Source organism: Salvelinus namaycush, chromosome 9, assembly GCF_016432855.1.
Source record: "Salvelinus namaycush isolate Seneca chromosome 9, SaNama_1.0, whole genome shotgun sequence".
Lineage (NCBI taxonomy): Eukaryota > Metazoa > Chordata > Actinopteri > Salmoniformes > Salmonidae > Salvelinus > Salvelinus namaycush.
In genome coordinates this window covers 48,173,030-48,185,936 of record NC_052315.1, presented here as the reverse complement: position 1 = coordinate 48,185,936, position 12,907 = coordinate 48,173,030, and the positions used below count along the sequence as shown (strand labels likewise).

General features: G+C 44.2%; 2 protein-coding genes across 6 annotated transcripts in view; one reads left to right on the top strand and one right to left on the bottom strand.

The window, feature by feature from the left end:
- LOC120054154 (suppressor of tumorigenicity 7 protein homolog) overlaps nt 1-5,164 on the top strand; it is a 73,883-nt gene extending 68,719 nt beyond the window's left edge. For 4 of the 5 annotated variants that reach the window (XM_039001585.1, XM_039001583.1, XM_039001587.1 and 1 more), the window contains 4 exons: nt 299-449; nt 716-808; nt 2,687-2,829; nt 4,773-5,164. In XM_039001585.1, the coding sequence (XP_038857513.1) occupies nt 299-449; nt 716-808; nt 2,687-2,829; nt 4,773-4,868 (483 nt within the window). In that variant the 3' untranslated portion in view covers nt 4,869-5,164. The remainder of the gene's footprint in view (nt 1-298; nt 450-715; nt 809-2,686; nt 2,830-4,772) is intronic. The other variant, XM_039001584.1, reaches the window with a different exon arrangement.
- Nucleotides 5,165-5,869: 705 nt separating this feature from the next.
- On the bottom strand, nt 5,870-12,500 carry LOC120053521 (protein Wnt-2-like). Its single transcript, XM_039000655.1, has 5 exons — nt 12,418-12,500; nt 11,173-11,393; nt 8,856-9,133; nt 8,322-8,586; nt 5,870-6,075 (listed from the first exon to the last, which is right to left on the bottom strand). Exons 1-5 carry the CDS (start codon nt 12,498-12,500, stop codon nt 5,870-5,872), a joined length of 1,053 nt encoding a protein of 350 aa, XP_038856583.1.
- Between the last annotated feature and the right edge of the window lie 407 nt (nt 12,501-12,907).

Genomic DNA, 12,907 nt, shown 5'->3' with positions numbered 1-12,907 from the left:
ATTCTGGTTGGCTGGATCTGACTCCCAAGTGGGTGGGCCTATGCCCTCCCAGGCCCACCCAGTCATGTGAAATCCATAGATTAGGGCCTAATGAATTCATTTCAATACTACTATTACTACTACTGTGCTTCTGATGGTGCTACTTAAATGAAATGCTGATTGATGTTCTCCTGGTTGTAAGATAACTGGTATAACTTTGCATTAAAAAGTATATGTTTATGTTGTTGTACATTTTATATTTTTCTTGCTGACTCTCGCTCTACACCCCCCCCCCTCCTCTCTCGCCTTCTCTCCTCAGTACCTGTTAGAAATGAAAAGTTTAATACTGCCCCCAGAGCACATTCTGAAGCGAGGGGACAGTGAGGCCATAGCCTACGCCTTCTTTCACCTGCAGCACTGGAAGAGGGTGGAGGGGGCCCTTAACCTGCTCCACTGTACCTGGGAGGGCAGTGAGTAACACACACACACACACACACCATCAGCTTGACCTTATATGCCATAACAGCTTGTTGTGTTACACATTTTGCCTTTACTCTGTAATATGCACATACACACACAAACGTACACATTTCGAGGGCAGGGATTACAATAAAACATTTAAAGTTTTTTCTCATGGTACTCCATTTTGATGCATAACCCCTCCCCACTTGGCTCAACACAAACATTTGTACATGACTGTACCTATTCTGAATGCTGTGTCTTCTTTTCTCCCCAGCTTTTAGAATGATCCCGTACCCTCTGGAGAAAGGCCACCTCTTCTACCCATACCCCATCTGCACCGAGACCGCAGACAGAGAGCTGTTACCAAGTAAGAGACGCTCTGGATTCAAGTTTGTGTGTGTGTGTATGTATGTATGTATGTATGTATGTATGTACTGAGTGTACAAAACATGAATATTAAGTTTCACCCCTCCCCTTTTGCCCTCAGAACAGCCTCAATTCGTTGGGGCATGGACTCTACAAGGTGTCTAAAGCGTTCCACAGGGATGCTGGCCCATGTTGACTCCATTGCTTTCCTCAGTTTTGTCAGGTTGGCTGGATGTCCTTTGGGTGGTGGACCATTCTTGATTCACACAGGAACCTGCTGGGTTTTTCACGCTCAACATCGTTGCAGTTCTTGACACACACAAACCGGTGCGCCTGGCGCTTACTACCATACCTTCTTTCCCATTCCCCTTCTGAATGGCACACACATGCAATCTGTCTCAATTGTCTCAACGCTTAAAAATTCTTCTTTACCCTGTCTCCTCATCGACACTGATTTGAAGTGGATTTAACAAGTGACATCAATAAGGGATCATAGCTTTCACCTGGTCATTCTATGTCATGGAAAGAGAAGGTGTTCCTAATGTTTTATACACTCAGTGCATGTGTGTGTACAGTGTGTTGACTGAGTTGTTGTGTGTGAGGTGTACTCTTGGGTTAAAATTCTCTGTCACTGCAACGGATTTCAGTCATATGGATGACGCATGAGGTTTGGGGGGGATTATTATTTTGGGTTAAAGGCCCAGTACAGTCAATTCCTATATATTTTCAAATAACTGCCCTATTTCTGGCCCGCAAATACATTTAGACAAACAAATCGGTCATAAAAAAGTCTGTGTGGCCCTCGAGTCAGAGTTTTCCCACTGATCTGAGGTTGACTTAAGTTTAAGTAATGGGATTTCTTTTAGCTTCAACCCCTCTGTAGTGTGTGTGTGTGTGTGTGTGTGTGTGTGTGTGTGTGTGTGTGCGTGTGCGTGCATACAGTGTTGACCCTGACTATGTATCTCTCTGTGGAAGCAGTGTGTCATAAGGTGTTGGTGTACATTGTGTGTGTATACAGTACCAGTCAAAAGTTTGGACACACCTACTCATTCGAGGGTTTATCTTTATTTTTACGATTTTGTAATAATATTTTGTATAATAATATTAAAGACATTAAAACTATGAAATAAGACATGGAATCATGTAGTAACCAGAAAAGTGTTAAAACAAATCAAAATATATTATTGATTCTTCAAAGTAGCCACCCTTTGCCTTGATGACAGCTTTGCACACTCTTGGCATTCTCTCAACCAGCTTCAGGAGGTAGTCACCTGGAATGCTTTTCCAACAGTCTTGAAGGAGTTCCCACATAGGCTGAGCACTTGTTGTTGCTTTTCCTTCATTCCGCGGTCCAACTCATCCCATACCATCTCAATTGGGTTGAGGTCGGGTGATTGTGGAGGCCAGGTCATCTGATGCAGAACTCCATCACTCTCCTTCTTGGTCAAATAGCCCTTACACAGCCTGGAGGTGTGTTTTGGGTAATTTTCCAGTTGAAAAACAAATGATAGTGGGACTAAGTGCAAACCAGATGGGATGGCGTATCGCTGCAGAATGCTGTGGTAGCCACGCTGGTTAAGTGTGCCTTGACCATGTGAAGCCGGTTGAGAGAATGCCAAGACTGTGCAAAGTTGTCATGAAGGCAAATGGTGGCTACTTTGAAGAATTTAAAATATGTTTTGTTTCACACTTTTTGGGTTACTACATGATTCCATATGTGTTATTTCATCATTAGATGTCTTCACCAGTATTCTACAATGTAAAAAATAAAGAAACCCATGAATGAGTATGTGTCTAAACTTTTGACTGGTACTGTACGTTGTGTATAAAGTATGTACAGTGTGTTGATGCTCTCTTTTGTATCTCTCTCATGTGGAAGCAGTGTTTCATGAGGTGTCGGTGTACCCTAAGAAGGAACTGCCATTCTTCATCTTGTTCACGGCTGGTCTCTGCTCCTTCACCGCCATGCTGGCCCTCCTCACACACCAGTTCCCCGAGCTCATGGGAGTCTTCGCTAAAGCTGTGAGTCTCCTGCACCGCTCTCACACACTATCCAGTTGCCTTTGTAAGTCAAATCCCCAATAAGGTTCTTTGCATTCAGATTCTTCGTACGGTGGCCATTAATTTGGTTGCGTTCATGTCCTGGACAGACTCTAACAATCATAGACCTGCCTTCATCAAGTCTGGATGACGGGAGACTAGCCAAGCTCTATACAAGTTGCAACATCCTCTATCAATGTAAGTTCTTGTAGATCAGTGGTGATGCGGGGAAGGAAATAAGTAAAGGACGCAGCTTCAGACTATGGAATCCACCCTTGTAGAACCTACACAACTCCCTCTCCCATCTGCCAGTGGAGGGCTCTGTCCTCTCCTCTACCTAATCTTCTTCCTCAGTAGGCTTGTACTGTCTGATGCCACTCCCCTGGAATGTGTGTGAGCTCATGTCTCTGCTCCTGGTGTGACACAATCAGCAGCTACTATCTCCTCTGCAGGGGCTTGCTCTGACCCCACACTGGTTGGGTGCTGCCTGCGAAGAGCTGATGGCACACACACACAAACATTTTAAATACTTTATTTGAATTCACAAATCACATTCCTTGGAAGGATTCAAACATTTCACCTGCAGTCTCGCCTTAGCCATAAAGGTGAGAATGTCCTCACCAATAGCAGCATTCTGGTATATGGAATGAGAGAAAGAATGGTCAGACACGTGTATACACACGCACAAGCTCTCTGACCCACTTCCAATACTTTGAAAGTGCACTCTTCTAAGACAAACTAATCAGCACCTGGTTTACACACTAGGGTTCAAACAGATGTACCTTCTTCCTTACTCGCTTCCTTAAAGTAATTGTCCAGTGTTTCCAGATTGCTATGAAATATGACATTTAATTATTTACAATATGAGTGAAATAGTTTTCCTTCCAAAAATGTCTAAGTAAGTATGTTAAGAAGCTGCTTTTCGGTGTCGGTGTACCCCAACAACAGACTTGTGTGGGTGGATACAGGTCATAAAAAAACAATGCGATTAGACTGGTGATTGGCCAGCTCATCCTCCTCAGGCTAGCTCATCCATCCGAGGAAATAGCAAGCGTTTTTGAAACTGTCTGTTTTGAGATACAAGTTTAAGGTGGGGTTTTTCCTCCAATTTATCCTTTGGCCACAAATACGATTATATGATGAGTCAACAATATTTGGGTATGAGTTATTAACAGAATATGAACTTTGAAGTGAGATTTTCACCGGGCATGTACTTTAAAGTAATCACTGATCTAATATGATTGAATTGATGAAAACACGACTTGGCTTTCACCTATCAGATCAGTGGCTTCTCCCAAGGAAGGCTGCATCTTCAAAGGGTTGGAACAGGGCCTCTCTCCCTCTTAGCGTGTAAACGAGGTGCTCGTTTCACCTCTCTCTTTCCCTGATGGCCTTTTTATCTGCCATCTGACAAAGCCGAGCCTCCATGACCCGCAATCCCTCTGAGGGAGCCCCTATCCCCCACATTGCATGTTGCCAAAACACATTAGAGAGGAGTGAACAGAGAGAGAAGGGGGTGTGGAACGGGGCGCTGACCGAGAGTCAACCACCACTCTCAGGGGTTAGAACACAGCCAGTAGTCTGTCAGTAGTCAACATACCCGGGAGAAAAGTTATGGTTCTGCCCCATAGAGCACAGTACCTCAACTGGCATGCTACAGTGCTCCTATCATGGTCCTCTAGCATTTGAGGTCATCGACAACGCACACTACCTACCTTGAAATGTGTTGAGATGGCTACATTCTAAACTGGCATGTTATGGAGCTCCTACCATGGGCCTCTAGCTAGCATTTGGGAGGCCGTCTACATACAGTACCTTGAAATGTTCCGAAAAAGATCTGGTTCACGTTGGTTCCAGTAGGAATTGGCGTAGTGTGTGAGAGGTCATGTGTTCTAATATCTCCTCTCTCCGCTGTCTGTCTCCAGTTTCTTAGCACCCTGTTTGCTCCTCTGAACTTCATCATGGAGAAAGTGGAGAGCATCCTGCCATCCAGTCTGTGGCACCAGCTCACACGCATCTGACAGTGACCAGCCCCGACCGGACTTGACTGACACACTTTGTGCCAATATCATGGATTAGACGGACAGTGAGGATGGATTGGAAGAGAAAGAAGAAAAGGGAAACATGGCGTTCTGAATTGCTTTTGACTTTGTTTGATATGTTTTCATTTTGTCTTCAAATCTCATGTAAAACCGTTTTTTTGTTGTACAAAAAAAAAGGTGATCAATTGTCATCATTAAAAAGTGGAAAAAGACAGGACTTTTTGTGTCTTGTCAAGCATATCAACATTTTAATAAATATTGGATCATAGCTGGAGGTTAGGTGACTAAACTGTGTTTTGTAACTGGCTTGCTGAGGAAAGGGGGTTGTGGTCAGGTCTGCTATCAATTTCCATAAACTATGTAGACATTGGGTTGTTTAGCAACAAACGGGGGTTGGCTTAGATAGTTGACATGTCCCCAATGTTTATTGAAAAGAAATACATTTGCACAATGAGCACTTGTCTCTCAAATACATCGTTCCAGTTGTTGGTTAGCTAGCTCGCTAATTTTAGCCATATTGACATGAAATCAGTCAAAACACCTCAAAACAAGACCTGGTATCAATGAATAACATGAAACGAGCCACTTACGATTCCCCACATGACAGTTTCTTGTCATTCTTGCTAGCAATCTGGCCTTCCAGAATCACACCGCGCGGACTTCCGCCCCGTGGAAGTGCGCACACAGTTTGTGACATGGTCAGCTAACCCATCTATACTGAACTTTCTTTTAAATTACAGAGTTTGTATTTACATAAAGGTTATTTTGTACTCGAAAAAAGTAAATAAATATAATGGAATGTAAGGGAAGAACAAAATTAGATTGGGTAACTTTGGACTGTAAAAAGGCATTATTGGCGGAGTAGCCTACATGTGGCATAGGAGCTCTGGTCAAAAGTAGTGCACTAAATAGGGAATAGGCTGCCATTTCAGACAGACGTTGTGCAAGCGGTTGGTTGGTGGTATGATGGTTCACTATGGTCACGTCTGGGCCTTGCAGGTATGCACATCCACCTCTAGCTTGCAGTCCCGGCAGTGTACAGCGCAGCACCAGTGGAACTTGCACTCACACTTGGTGTTGCGGCTGATGTGCGATGTGTCGTAGCCCCGGCCACAGCACATCACCTCGCAGCTGTCCACGCCGCGAGATGTCCGGTTGCATACCCGCCCGCCCGTCCCCACCGAACCTGAAGAGGGCGAGAGAAATGAAGAGAGAATATACGTGAGTCAGTAATTCCTAAAGCTTGTTTTACCTTGTGACCCACATATAAGCCTTTTCAAATGTGCTCATAACTCGCCAAATATACTTAATCAAAATCCTAGCAATCTAGCTGCAATCCAGAGTTTAGCCGCAATAGAGTGATAGTTGGCAAACAGCGGTCTAAGCCCCACTACCCTACAGGTATTGACATCATTCCAATAGAACAAAGCATACTCAATCTAAACTGGGTAGACAGCAAGGGATGGGAAGGATAAGAGGATGAAAAGAGGCAGGATGGCGGAGGAGAGATGAGAGATTGATGATAGAAGCCATCAGCTGGGGCTCAGGGTCTTCATCAGGTGTTAATTTTCCAGGCGCCTTCATTCTGTCTATACTGCTGGCGTATACTCTGGCTGGCACACAGTCTCACTGGCGCAAACACACACCCTGTTGGCTGTCATACACTCTTGCACCTCCTACCATCTCAGAATGAGGACGCTGCAAGGGCGTCTGACGGGCTTAATGGACTCACTCCCAGAAATCAGCCCATAATATAATTACACGATGAACTGATCAATACATTGTAAATATTCATCTTGAGGCCTCTACTCAAACCTCAATGGGATGCATCTCAATAGTCTAAAGTAGCTTCCTTAGCTCCCTCTGCATTATGCTGAAACCCCTGGACAGGGGAAGGTAAATGTCCTGTCTTAAAGGGGCTAGCTAGGAGTCGATTTGGGATTGGGAACAGATCATGTCTGTTCTAGGCAGCCTATTTCTATGCCCCGCTGCTCTTTCTCCCTCTGTCCATTTGACTCCATCTGTTCCTCTGCTGAGGAGGAGGAGCGAGGTAGGTATAGAAAGAGGGAGAGCAGCCAGGTAATGTCTGGGCACGGCGAGACTCCACCCACTCCTGACAACGTGTCCACCCCTCCTTCAGTCCCGGTATGCTGTACTGCTAGGGGTGACGTCACAAACACTCTTCCCCTCTTCTCTCTCCCTCTCCCTCTCTTCTCTCCTGGCGTCTGCTTATTGAATTAAGATGAGGGGGCGCCGAGAGATGAGTTTAGCACCTGAGCCTCCATGCGGCTGAGGGAAATTGATTTCACACTTCGGAGAGGCACAAGGGGGTGCAGTCTCCACTGTGTGTGTGTGTGTGTGTGTGTGTGTGTGTGTGTGTGTGTGTGTGTGTGTGTGTGTGTGTGTGTGTGTGTGTGTCGTCGCAGATGACTGGAGCTAATGTCTGTGGAGAGAGGTTCTCACAAGATGGGCTCTGATCAGTGAACTCTCCATGCTCACAGCCCATAAAAGGCCTTCGTGCACTGGAACTGTACTGTACAAATCAGTGTTCAAAACAGAACTGTACATCACACAGTCATCAAAACAGCGAAGGTAGCCTACTGTGAGACTGAGTATCTCAATAGTCTAAACCAGCTTTGTTTCCTTGTATCCTTTCCTTCACTTGCACTGACATGAAATACCTGTTCTCCGGATTACCTTCACCTATCCTGTGACTTTAGGTCAGTGTAATGAAGGAGAGGAGACAAAGAGAGGAAGCAACTTCAGAAAGGCCCCCCAGGTCTACATTAGGGGTGGTTGGCTTTGATGGGCAAGCGTGCAGAGGTGTGTGTGTGTGCCTTGCTCCAGAGTGGGTAATTTATAGCAGTGTGCAGCAGGTCGGGTTTCATCCCAAAGAACTGTGTAATGGCCCTTAAACTGGCCGACACCCGATCGCCTCGGATCACCTGCTGCCTGACAGGCACCCAGGTCCTCCGGATCACACACACTTTTCTTACCATCTCACAACCACACACTTTTATCCCCTTCTCTCTCTGTCACACCCACTTTATTTTCTTACCATCTCACACACACACACACACAACCACACACTTTTCTTCTCTCGCGCACGTACACAAACGCAATCCCTCTCTTTTGCACTTACTCACACACTCTACATCTGGTGTTATCCAGTGCAGCATGAAGAATAACCCTAAAGTACAAGAGACTGAGCGCTTACCCTCTGAAGATATTACCACATACTGAAGATATTATGGACAAGTAGTATGGTGGTCTACTCTACAGACAGACAGTCATGTCAGATGTCAAATAGACAAGACAGCACACACACTCTAGTCAGTCTCTTTGCTTGCTTGCCTGTCTGTCCAATGCCAGTGTATATAACTGCTTTGAACATCGAGAGCTGTGGAGTAAATCTGAAAACGCCAGACTCACCAGACTCTTGGTCTCGTATGCAGTAGTCTGGCGAGTCCTCGAAGTAGACCAGGTCGTTCTTGCTGGGCCGTTTAAGATGTCGCTGCGCGGTGGTGAAGCCCGTGCCATACTGGTTCATGACCACCTGCACTGCCCCGTTGTAGCGCCGCCGCAGATGGTCGCCCGTGCGGCGGAAGTCGGCCAGGGCCAGCCAGCAGGTCCGGACACTGCAGGAGCCGCTCACGCCGTGACACTTACACTCCAGAGACATTAATCGCTTCACTGCCTGGGAGATGAGGGAGAATATGCAAGTCAGGGAGCTAGGTGTGTGTCAAGTTGGTGGTAGAGTGGTGGTAGGATGTTAGGGTGTGTGTTAAGAACTGGGTAACAGTCGATATACTTCCTCTAGATCAGTGTTTGACTACTTGATTCAGGTGTGAATAGTTCAGGAACAATAAAAAAAATATGTAAAATGTCTGGTGATTCCTCTCAACACTGATCTAGATCCAGTTGGTTCTGGTCCATCCTCCAGTGTGTATGAACTTTGAACCCCACCTTCCTCCCGGCGCGGTTGTTATGAAGGTTCATCAGAGCCCTGGCATCTCTCTCCTTCCGCTCTTTGGCATCTACAAAGGCCTGGCTGAACCTCATGGCGTGCTCCACGTGGTCGCTGCAGCCGCCCCAGTCGAACGCCCCCTTGGCGTCCCGGGACGAGCCCTTCTTGGTGGGGTCGCAGGAGCACGACTGCAGCTCTCCCTGGCTGCAGGCTCGGGTCAGGGTGTGGACCACCCCGGCCGAGGAGATGGCGTACACAAAGGCTGCTTCACGACTGCCTGGAAGAAAGGGAGAGAAGGATACTGAATGAGCATTAGGGGTGTGACAGGAAGGACAGACAAACACAGGTAACATCATACACACAAGAGTTGTGTTTTTTACTGCCTGGGGGAATAGGGGGAGGCTAAGCACACTGGTTGGACACACACATACACTACACACACGCTTGGGACAGCATGCACACCAAATGGGATAAATTACGTGGACACACGTATCAGGCATACCCGCGGGCCAAGGCTCAAATGCACAAAAGCACACATATGCACATTGTACACACTTAGAAGTTACACCAATACGCAGATATAAATTGTATAACATCTAGGAATCCCATAAAGATGCATAGAAAATCTACAGAAATCGTGCATTACGTAAAAGTTATATCCGTAATCTCACTTGGGAGTGTCACAGTTCAAATAGGATCTTCATTGGAGCTTCAACACAAAACAGAAAGAGATAGCTGGTTATTGCTGCTGTTGGTGTACCTGCATGACTGCTTTCTTTCAAGTCTTTTATTTCATGCATGGCAGTGCTTTGCTTCATCTAACTCTGAGATGGATAAATGGGTAACATTTACCAGCGATGGTCTGATAAAGGACCCGTATGACCCGACTGCTCTTGTAACTGATGAGAGATCTGTGGGATCAAAGGCTATAGATGACAACAAGGGTGTGTGTGCATGCCTGTGTGAGTTGGTGTCCAGTCAGGAAACATCCAACTTCTGCTCTTCTGTGGGTGAGTGTCTTTAACACGGTTAATAGGGAGAATAAAACAACCAAAACGGTGAAAACATAAAACCAAAAAGAAACCCCAGTAATTGTTTTAAATTAGCATCCTGACATAGACAAAAAGTAGCTCTCACGGTACCACAGCGATAATGCTGCCAATCAGAGCAGCTTCCTAATGTCGTGTGACAAACCCATAGCCGTGCCTGGGAAGTATGAATACCACAGGCCCAATTAAATAACCAGATTAAACTGAACTCTCAGGGCCTGTTTCCCAGACACATATTAAACCTAGTCCTGGACTAAAAAATACTTTCAATGATGAATCTCCATTGAACATGCTTCTTGGTCCAGGACTAGTCTTAATCTATATCCGGGAAACTGTTCCCGCCTCAGATTAATTTAGGGCGAATATAGGAGCAGGACTGGAACATGAATTGGTAATTATTTTGGGCATCAAGTTCTATGATCGCCCCCAAGGTTTAGAGTGAATCCTGAGCTGTATACCAATTAAAAAGAGATTCCAAAATTGAGCGAAGTAATTAGTAGGACTGATTAGTCCATAGTTGGTCAGGTGACACTCTTATTCTTGACTTCCCACATTCGTCAGGCGTGGCAGTTTTATAAACACGCCGCGCATTGGATCAGAAACCGATCAGAGCATCAGCAAGCGCGCGCGTCAATTTGATAAATGTATGACAGTAAAGTGAGACAATGCATGGAATGCAATGCAAGCACGGGGGAAAACATCTGTTAAGGAAGAACATGCATTTCACACGAATTCTTTCACTTTGATAAACGCTAGAAGAACTTTATAGGTTCACCACTGTGAATAATTGGTTGGAGAAAAAGTGCATACCATTTTGCCTCTGATCTAGGAGCCTATAGTCTATAGCAGATGTGAATGATAAGATCACCATTTACAAGCCTATTGTGCAGACGTGCGTGTCTTGTAAATGAGGACAAAGATGAGTAGCCTATATCACTTTCCCAGGACACAATAGAAACAGCCCAGCATATCAGCTATTTCAGGGGTTTTCACAATTTTCTTGCAAAGGGACAAACGCCTAGGCAAACCGGCGACCCAGGGACACCCATCATATGCCATGTCAAAAAGTAATGTCCTGTCTTATCATCAGGTGAATGATAACGGCAAGTAGAAGTAATTTATTGTAAAATGAATAGATTTTGTGCACAGTTCATACCTGTATTTCAGTCAGAAAATATAAACCTACGTCTGCGCTGGATACATTTAATAGCTTAAATTCATATTTTTAAGGTGGGGTTTACACATTAGGTTTTTTCTCAATACTTACTACGCAGCAGTAGGCGTCCGAACACATTGTGGTCTCGCTCTATGGTATTGCAGTTCCAGCGGTGGTTCTGAAACTGATGTTGGCACTCCCCGATCCAGTCTTTAATCCCGGCTCCGATCGCCTGCATAATGTTGGGATGCTGGCGGCACAGCTGCCGCTGTTTGTTGACTAACCCTGGGATGTTGTCGCACATCACTTGCGACCCAAGGGTTCCCATGTACCTGCATACAGTGGTGGAAAAAGTACCTAACTGTCATACTTGAGTAAAAGTAAAGATACCTTAATAGAAAATGACTCAAGTAAAAAGTAAGTCACCCGGTACAATTCTACTTGAGTAAAAGTCTATGTATTTGGATTAAAATATACTTAAGTATCAAAAGTAAAAGTATAAATAATTTCAAAATCCTTATATTAAGCAAACCAGGCACCCTTTTTTATATATTTTTTTATTTACAGAAAGCCAGGGGCACACTCCAACACTCAGACATAATTTAGAAACAAAGCATTTGTGTTTAGCGAGTCCGCGAGATCATAGGCAGTATGGATGACCAGGGATGTTCGGTTGATAAGTACGTGAATTTGACTATTTTCCTGTCCTGCTAAGCATTCAAAATGTAACAAGTACTTTTGGGTGTCAAGGAAAATGGAGTAAAAAGTACAATATTTTCTTAAGGAATGTAGTAAAGTAAAAAATATATAAATAGTAAAGTACAGATACCCAAAGAAACTACTTAAGTAGTACTTTAAAGTATTTGTACTTAAGTACTTTACACCACTGACTACATAGAAAGTTGAGGTTTTGGCTTGGACCATGCAAATGTAATCTGTTTTAATGTCCTTGTGGCAATGATGGGTTATTTTTTTAAAGAATGGAAAAACTAGGCTTCTATAACACTCAAATAAAGAAATAAAAAATGATCTGCCCTATAAAATGTGTCCAAATTAAAGAAATGCATGTCTAACGTTATTGGGGGATACATTATATTATTTTACACACAAACATATGATCAATTTTTGGCAATGATTCAACTAGTTTAATTAAAACAATCATTTAAAGACAGATCATAGCCTACAGTATACGTGTCCTTGCCTATTAGCCTACTATAAAGTACAGACTTCATTGTGTAGGCTATACTTATTTTTCATATAGCCTATAAATCACTGCATAATATTTAATATATGTTCAATTAACTTTACACTCGCATTAATGGTTGGTGCCATGTTCCATTTTGTTTGTCTACTCACCATAAAGATCCGTCGACCCTTGACGTTAGCCAGCAGATTACTACAGATAAATAAAAACATTTTCCACTTGGCAATAAGTTCATATTACTAAAGTTTTGTCGGTGTGCACATTCAGGCACTTGTACTGAGCATTTCCATGAGTAGAAAACAACACGAGCGCGCGTCAGACAGGAGTCTTGACAGCTTCTCGATTGCACAAATCAAAGTTCTGCTTTGTCTTGCATTAAAAAAAAAAATCGATAAATCAGAAGAGGTTTACCGCCCGGATGGATCTTTGTACATATAAACCATAACGCTTATATGACAAAGACAATGGTAAAGAAGCTCATTAGATATTGGAAGCGCATAAGATATTGAGTCGATCAAAAGTTAACAGATATTTGCAGTGTAAAGATAGGCAGATGATCGTTTGCTATCAGGTTTAAATTGCTTACACAAGGGGTGGGCGCAGTCCTGTCTCAGGAATGAGGTGAAGAAATTAGATGTCTGA

What these genes read in the sequence shown, in the direction of transcription:
- LOC120053521 (XM_039000655.1), bottom strand. Translation starts at nt 12,500, where the DNA reads ATGAACTTATTGCCAAGTGGAAAATGTTTTTATTTATCTGTAGTAATC. An exon ending in AGGGTCGACGGATCTTTATG is followed by an intron (nt 11,394 to 12,417) that starts GTGAGTAGACAA and finishes CACTGTATGCAG; the next exon opens with GTACATGGGAACCCTTGGGT. An exon ending in CATACGAGACCAAGAGTCTG is followed by an intron (nt 6,076 to 8,321) that starts GTGAGTCTGGCG and finishes CGCCCTCTTCAG; the next exon opens with GTTCGGTGGGGACGGGCGGG.